The sequence below is a fragment of the Perna viridis genome, chromosome 2 (assembly GCF_037379345.1).
Source record: "Perna viridis isolate PV_CMFRI_1.1 ecotype Kerala chromosome 2, ASM3737934v1, whole genome shotgun sequence".
NCBI classification, from domain to species: Eukaryota; Metazoa; Mollusca; class Bivalvia; order Mytilida; family Mytilidae; genus Perna; species Perna viridis.
In genome coordinates this window covers 41702358-41711371 of record NC_142446.1, presented here as the reverse complement: position 1 = coordinate 41711371, position 9014 = coordinate 41702358, and the positions used below count along the sequence as shown (strand labels likewise).

General features: G+C 30.2%; 1 protein-coding gene across 2 annotated transcripts; it reads left to right on the top strand.

Moving 5' to 3' along the window:
• The first annotated feature begins 121 nt into the window (after positions 1-121).
• On the top strand, positions 122-8597 carry LOC148625116 (protein arginine methyltransferase NDUFAF7, mitochondrial-like). Of its 2 annotated transcripts, none has more exons than XM_088568408.1 (10): positions 122-253; positions 1286-1428; positions 1854-1934; positions 2747-2857; positions 3152-3484; positions 4688-4810; positions 6091-6243; positions 7439-7550; positions 7888-7955; positions 8223-8597. In XM_088568408.1, the coding sequence occupies exons 1-10, from the start codon at positions 196-198 to the stop codon at positions 8400-8402; spliced, it is 1362 nt and encodes a 453-aa protein (XP_088424534.1). In that variant the 5' UTR covers positions 122-195; the 3' UTR covers positions 8403-8597. The 2 variants fall into 2 exon arrangements, with proteins under 2 accessions (XP_088424534.1, XP_088424535.1); XM_088568409.1 differs by lacking the exon at positions 122-253 and adding an exon at positions 528-1103.
• Positions 8598-9014: the final 417 nt, after the last annotated feature.

Below are 9014 nucleotides of genomic sequence, written 5' to 3'. Positions count from 1 at the left end.
ACTATCGTAAAACATAATTTATTACGAATTTTTATATTAACATGTATGTATTTAATGAAGAAGCTACATTATATACACTCAGCAATACGAAAGACAACTGATTTATTTTTGCGTAGGGATATCTTTAAAACCAGACGTGGCAAACGAGAAAAGCATGACCTCAGCTTTATAAACAAAAACAAACCAGTTAAAACCATGTCATCTTTAACCTTTTGTAGATTATCAAAAATCATATTGAACAGAACATCTAGAGGTTTTTTGTTTTATTTTATGTCAATACAATGTTAAGAAATCAAATCACAGACCCACATTATCTTTTCGTATGAATTATTTCCCTTTGATAAATTATGAACTCTAGAAAAAAAGGGTTTTGTTATTTATACGCAGATCTGTTCGGATCAAATATTAAAGGAATAATTAAATTTTCCATATATTTTAACTCTAAAAATTAATATTATATTAGTTGTGTATAGTAATCAATTTTATTCTTAATAATAGCCCCAAATATTCCCTTTTGCATTAACTGCAGAATAGTCGATTGTATCTCACAGTGGGGTTTTGGATATTGAACAAAAGAAATTTCTTCATGGCATCATATATTAAGCATTGACAAATATAAATAATTTTATAGGCTCCAACACTATTGATTAATACATAGTTAACTTGAAAAGTTTCATTGTGGCTATTATTAAATTAAAAAATTTGTCAATCTTTAAAAACTAGATATATTTAGGAAGATGTATATGAGAAGGGACAAAATATTTGGACAACTTTCCGTTTTTTGAATTATAGAAAATCAACCCCATGGAAATATCCCTGTTTCAGAATGTCTATGTACAGTTTGTGACTCTGGCATATTGAAAATGAAGAAAATTTCTTGCTCATTGTACTCACTAGAGACAAAGAAATCTTATAAATACAATAATAAATTAATGCCTGGCTTTAAGAAATTAAATAGCTCTTAATCTGTCTTGTACTATATGCCAATAAGCATGCTCAATATATACCTCCAGAAAGAAAAGTATTATGTTCTACCCAAAGCCCTACTTGACAGAAGTGTGTCTCACACATGAACATCAATTGCCCCACAGATATTAAATAAGGTCTATTTTGATATTTAACCTGGTAAATGTAGGTCATTTGCAAAAGCTATATATATGTTTTACCAGTATTAGTTTTAAAGAAAACCTCCTAGTTTTTTGTCTGGTTTACGACAGACTAAAATTCTGCATTTAAAATATGGAAATTCTCAACTGAATACATAAATCTAATTTTTAATTTTCAGATTTCAGACTGCTTGAAAATGTGAGGTACTGTTCTAGATCCATGGAAAATAAAATAGTAAGAAACTTGATGCAGAAAATCAAAGCTGTTGGTCCTGTTCCAGTGTCAGACTACATGAAAGAAGTGCTAACCAGTCCATCAGAGGTACACTTATCCTGAAGCTATGAAAGAGCTTTGAAATAAGTTTGAACTTATATTCAATTTGTCTGACTGTAGCCTATTATGACATTTTCCACAAAAAAAATTTTCTGCCAGACAGATCAGAGTTTTGTCTTTGGTGTCAGACAGCTCTGCCAGTTTTGTCACATAAAGGACTCATATCATAAACAATAAGTGTAAAAAAATCTAAACTGAAACCTAACTTCACCATTCACCAACTAGATGAAGGAAAACACACATTATATTGACTTAATCTTATTTATCATTTTCTCTATTGAACTTTTCATATTTTTCTCACCCTGTTACATAGTTTTTCATTAATAATTGCAGACGTTAAGTTTAGGTAGGCTTACATATAAGGGAATCAACTTACCTATATGTTATGACCTTTTTTTATAACATTATGATAGGGATACTACATGACTAGAGATGTGTTTGGGCAAGATGGAGATTTTACAACATCCCCTGAAATAAGCCAGATGTTTGGAGAGGTATAACTCTTGACCAGAGGTGTGGTTACATATGATGTTTGCTGAACAGAAAATCACAATCAAACTAGATGTCTTTATTTTATATATAAAAAAAAATTAGTCCAGTTTTTTTCCCACTGCATTGACTGGCTGACAATATTTCATTTCATTGTGATTTTTATTAGTTCACATTGTTGCAAACTGCTGTATCTTTATCCATTCATTCTTTCTACATTTGATCAGCTAGGCTTAAAGGTACTTCTGATTTTCTTTTTAGAGTTATAGAACTTTCAACACTGAATGAAAGGAACAGACATACAAAGCAATTTTGCATAGTTATTTATTACCAGTTAAAAGTATAAAAATTATAAACAGCTTTAAATTTTTAAAGGAAATCAAAGAGTCTTAAGACTTTTAGTCTTTTACACAGTGTATAGAGGAATATAATTTCTGTTACTAAATTCTCAATAGTCACTTGTATTAACTTATAAATGTAAAGGATGGATATTACATTGCTATTACAACATTAGTTGCAAAAATATCACTCATACATGTACTTGTTAACCCTCTCACATGGGGAGACTTCCACAAAACTAATGCAAAACTAAAAATCTTCCACATAAGAATGTAAGATTTGTGAGAAATATTTGGTTAAAATTACTATACTTTATTTTCTTGGAAAAATACTAATAATTGAATTTTTACATAAAAAAATTGCTTTTACATAAAAATCTCCCACACGAGACAGTGTCAATGGGGAACTTCCACATGAGAAAAAACAATACATACTACCTAAATGAGTATTGTTCTAAAATGTATATATTTTCCATTAGATGATTGGTGTTTGGTTTGTTGATGAATGGTTGAAAAATAAGTCAGTATCACCAGTACAACTGGTAGAACTTGGTCCAGGAAGAGGAACTTTAGCTGATGATATACTCAGAGTAGGTATAGGTTCAATGATTAAGACATTTTACCATAGATTGATTGATACACAGAAAAAAATGTACAAAAAACCATAGTTGAAACAATAATGCAGTCTTGACTCAAACTGAAGTAGAAAAAATAATAGTAAAAAAAAACTGTTTTATTGAACTTTTATTTACTTTTGTCTTTCTTTGAATATTAAAGAATATGAGTTTGATCTGTAATTTGTAATTTGAATTACATACAACATAATGTGGGAGTATCATTTAATATCCCATTATATACTCTATTTATTTCTTTGTGTTTTACAGGTCTTTCAAAGATTTCCTGAAATACAGAATGCTGTTTCATTACACTTAGTGGAAATCAGTCCAGCTCTTGCACAAATTCAGATAGAGAAACTCTCAGGAGCAAAACTTACAAATGAACAAAAAAATAAAATTATGGAAGGTTATAATATAGGACATTCAGGCAAATTAAATGAATCTGATGAACTTGGAAATTCATCAAAACATTTTTATAAGTGTACAACAAAATATGGTACTGAAGCTTACTGGTATAAAATTTTAAATGATGTACCATCCAACAATTCACTATATGTGGCACATGAATTCTTTGATGCACTACCCGTATGTAAATTTCAGGTGAGAGATAATTAACTGTTACCCATGGCCTGTAGAATTTAGTCTTAGGAATTGTTACATTCAAGTTTTGCATGTTAGTTACTGTTGTTGGAAAATTTTACGTTCAAGCCACACTTTCCCAAAGAAAGAAGAAAATTTCTAAGTATCTATAACAGTGTAATCCCCATATTATGGAATTAAGTGCTGGAATCTATAAGAATCGGGCAAAATTGAAAAAGACTGAATCATGCTCAGAAAAAAAAACTGATGAATTTGACAAAGTGGACACATAGTTTATGGTTTGATGAAGATAAATGGACAGTTTGTTCATTTTTGAAAGTGACAGAGAATGCAGAAAAGGAAGTTCAAAGTTACAATAGAATGATAGGAGAAAAGTGAGTTATCCCCCTTTGATGATGAAATTGCAAAATAACAAGAATGGATATGGTGAATACAACCTAACAGGATGAAAAATGTCATATAATTTATACATCAAATTACTAACACACAAAAAGAAATGAATGCCATTTCTGCATTTCAGATAACATTTGAAATACAATTTCATGGAAAGACTTGTGTATTTTTTTCATCATGATGTACCCACTGCCTGATTCTAACAGAGAATAGCACTAAGATCTTTTACTGATATGACCAAAACTATATCAATGGTTTTAAACTTGTGTTCTCTAGATAGGAAATAAATTTAATGACTTTTATCATACCTCCACTTGAAAAGTGGGGGGGGGGAGTAAATAGTGATGGGGATGTCCCTCCATCATTCCATTCCTAAAAAATTACTTGTGTCAAAGATTTCTTGGTTTCTACTGGAGGGAATGATTAGTGTTTTGATATATGGCTTTATGTAGCACTTTTGAATAGAACAAAAATGGATTTTGATAACATGTCAAAGAGACAATGACCCAACTAGGGTAAAAAATATCAGAATTTCACTTTTAATCCCCAAAACACTTTTATTTTCGGTTCTGTACCTATATTATATGCAAAAATCTTAACTGTAATATAATATTACAGTTAAAATTTCTGTGTTTTTGGTCATCTTTTGGGGGAGTGGGGGTGTAGATTTAGTGAGCATTGCTCAGTTTTTCGTTATAAATTTGGTATCAATTGAAATCACTGTATCTGTAGCTTATATAGGACTTGTCTTTTTTTTAATACTAACTTGTTTGTTTCTCTTATATTAGTACATATACATGTATTATATAGAAAACTGGAGACAGAGGATGGTGTGAAGTTATGGTTGATATCAACCCAGATGAAAACTCTCCAAACCAGTTTAGATTTGTTCTCTCACCAGGCTCAACACCAAATTCTACAGGGTATTTAAGGGTAAGTCTGACCAAGTACACATTTAAACAAAGATATTTCCGTTAGGTTACTTTGTTAATGATTAATGCTTTCTGCCTGGAATGCCATTGATACATGTATGTGGAGATGTGATAAAGAATTTCCGCTTCTGTTGATCTCAGTCAAACTTCTTCATCTTTCTCCAGGTGTTATGCAGACATCATCTTTAGGTGTTATTTTGTCTACTATGTTATGCTGCTAAAGTCCATTGAGTTGATGTTCTAAATTCCAAGTTATGTCATTATGGTAACCATGTTTTCTTGTTTCTACTGTATTATCATTATTTAATACATTTTTGACTAGTAAATGTGAAACTTGTCTTTTTAAGCTTTTGTTAGTTTATATTTTGTCATTAACTACTATTCAGAACCATCATATCATTTTAGTGCACATGGTCATATTGTGTCAGGAAAACAAGGAGCTCATTTCATCCAAAACCTCAAATAATGTTAAAAAGGATAATTAAAAAAAATAATAATGGAAGATAATGTTTGCATTATTTTGTATTTTTAACACAAAAGTTATTTAAGTTTTGACAAACACAAAAAAAAAAAAAATATATGTTTTATTTTAGAAAATTTTAATGTTACACCCATAGCGAAGGCTTCTAACAAGACACCTTTAATACTAAAATTGGCATAATTTTCTACAACTGCAAACAAAATTGCAGTCATATACTGGTATACACTATTGTCATTGTCTGTGGGGAAAGTTGGTTTTCGAGTAATAACTTGATTATTAGTTGGATGATCATTATAAAGTTTTACAACAAGTTTCCAAAACACAAAGAAAGGTTGGTACCGATTTTAGGGGTCATGGTCCTAAACCCATTTTAATATAGGACCAAAAAGAAGCCCAGATCAAGCATTTTATAGAATTACCTCTGGCAAAAGCAAATTGGTGTGTATATTATTCCACAATATTCTATACTACAAATGTAAAACTAGGGTAGACTTAAAGGGTTAGAACTCAAGTTAAAGGGAATTGATCTCCTAAACATTGTACCACAAGGTGTAGTACTTCAAAAGGTAGGCTGGGATTGACCTTGGGTTTGTGACTTGAATCATTTAGGCTTGACTTGAATAGTGTGTCCATGCTTGTCCAATTTGTTCAGGGTTTTATCAAGCTACACCCTGCGAAGCATTTTATTAAAAATATAAAAAATAAAGGTTGATGGGTTGGTATTCTGAATTTTTTATATAATTGCCATATCATATACATTGTACATGTAATTATTTTAGATGCATGTTGATAATTTCTAGCATATAAGACCAGATGACAAAAGAGACCATGTTGAAGTGGCACCTTACTCAGGGATGATAATTCTACAGATAGCAGAAAGGATAAAACAACAAGGTGGCTGTGCTCTCATTGCTGACTATGGACATAATGGAGATAAGACAGATACACTCAGGGTAATGATAATCAGTAAGAATGTACATTGATATTAAATAGCTGTCTTTGCAAGAGTAATACAAAATCTGAAAAAAGTGATACACCCCAAAAAAGGCTACATACCCATTACATGCATTTTTGTTTTTGTAATTGAGTTTTTTCATGGGTGTATATTATGAAATGTGTAATTATTCATTCCAATCTATCTGCTTTTAGAAGATAATCAACTTGAAAATCCAATAGATTCTATTATATTTGAGGATCATTTACAGAGTCATCTCCCCTAATTTTAAAATCTACAGTGCATTCTATATAATTTTTATCTCCTAAGAACACAGGTTATATGGAAAAACAAATGTGAATTTCTGTTTACTATGGCAATTTAAACAAAATATCAAAAAATAGAAATATGTAGGCTTTTCAGCCATGAATCACATTTTGCATAATTCTTAGCTGGAGTGCTACTTACAGCTGAACTGTGTTTTCTTGTTCATTAGGTAGATCAGTCCAGCTAAAATTTTTATATGAAGAGTTGAAGACTGGGTCACCTTTGTTAAATGTTCAACACATGTACACATTGAATATTTTTATAAACTTGTAAATGGGGAATTAAACTGGTACATTGGTGATCTTGTTTTCCCTTCTCCACATTTCTGTTGGACAGTATTTACATGGCAAACTTATTTCATTTTTTGTATGAGGCTTGAACATGATTTTTTGTTTTCACAAATTTTCTGTTTTGTTGTACTCCAAATTATTTGTTAAAAATTTATAAAAATACTACTTGAAACATAAAAATGTTTGGTGAATTTTTACAGCTTCTACTTTCAAAATCATGTTCTTCTGTATTTAGTTTTGACGGGATGAGTTGTATGCCTGTATATTTTCTTTGGTTTTCAGTTTTAATGGACTAAACAAATTGTCATGGGTAAGATTTGGAATAAGTGTGAGTTTCATAAGCAGCCTCGTGTTAGTATCTTTCCTTGTGACACATATATTTAGATTGGTTTTACCTGTAGCTATATTCCCTGACTTTCATCTTCAACATTTGTAAAATGATTTCAGAATAGATTACTAATACTTCCTTCTTTAAATGAGTTAAAAGTATTTGAAATGAAGTGATTTTATTTCTCAATTTCTGACACAGAAAGCAATTCTGAGAGAAGATTATTACTGTCCTCTGAATATTATTATAAGCTAAATTGCGTTTTTCAGGGTTTTAAAAACCACCAGCTACATGATGTACTGTGCGATCCTGGGTCAGCAGATTTAACAGCTGATGTTGACTTTTCATTTTTTAGCCAGCTATGCCTATCAACAAAAGCTGGTATGTTAGAAGAATGTTCTGCCAGTGCCGTCAGATTTTTTAAACAAGAAAGTGAATGAAACCAATTATTGGAAATAAAACTCTCTTTAAGATTCTTTTTCATTAAGAGTTTTCTGGCTTATTCACTACTTTTATTTCCTTAGTGTTCCCACATGAAAATCATGGTTTATAACATGGTTTTATTATTCTCTTGATTAGTGTTATTCAGTTTTAAAGATAATAAATAAAAAGATTTTTAGCAGCAAATTTAAAAAATCTTCTTCAGGATTAAGAAGTTTACTGAAATGGGACATAGTCATATTTTTCATTGATGATATTGCATTACAATATATTTTAGTGTCACCTTATGGACCTATAACTCAAAGAGAATTTTTGAAGAACATGGGGATTCATTTGAGGCTATCTGTAAGTTTAATCATCTGATATATATATATATATTATAAAACATTCAGTATTCTGAAGTCTTTTTCAGAAAACTGAGTCATTTGGTTTTTGATGCATAATTTTAAATTGTATTTTATTGAATACTGTCAGAGGTAAAATGAATGCATGTTCAGAGACTTTTATTTAGTTTGGAAAGTAATTTTCTGCAATTTTAATATCGAAATTTGCCATGAAATCTGTTATTTTATTTGATTTATTGTTGAAAAGGACTTTACACATATTTTTCAGATGCTGCTTAAAGGTAAAGATGAAAAAACAAAGAGAAATTTAGTGACAGGATATGATATGATAACAAACCCTACCAAAATGGGTGATAGATTTAAGTTTTTTGCCATGCTGCAGAAAAAGGACAAAGATTATATTCCTTCAGGATTTGCAGATGTATCATTTCAGTTCCCTGTCAAATAAGATATTATAACTATATTCAAATCCAGAGCAAACATTTTAAAATGTTATTGGCAAGAATGCATAGTGGTAGCAATCCTTTGATAGGTACAATATAGAGGAATTAGGATGAAAAATATTATTTTGCTTCAAGAGTTTGTAAAAAAAAAATAATAAATCTTGGGTTTTTTTTATTTAAAATACCATCAAATACTAGAATTTGAAACTGGATATATACATACCAAATAACAGGTAATTGTCGTGGATTTTTGTTTTTGGTCTCAAAAGGCTAAAATAAAATTCACAAATATATCTACTGGTAGGTACTCAGGGCTACAGTATTCAGTGCACCAATTAGCATCAGCCAAAATTAGAAATGCCACAATTTTGGGGTTTTTGAGTCTTCAGAATCAAAATACCTTATGTCAACTGTTCATCATAGGAACTTCCTTACTATTTCTGAAAACTACACAAAAATATTTACTAGTGTAATTCATTTTATATCAATAAATACCTCTTCTATAACCAGTAAATATGCTTCTGACAATTATTAATCTCAATAATATCTGTATTATTTCTGCAAATAGAATTAAGATCTTATCTTCTGATCAACAAATGATTTTAGGGACTCCTTTT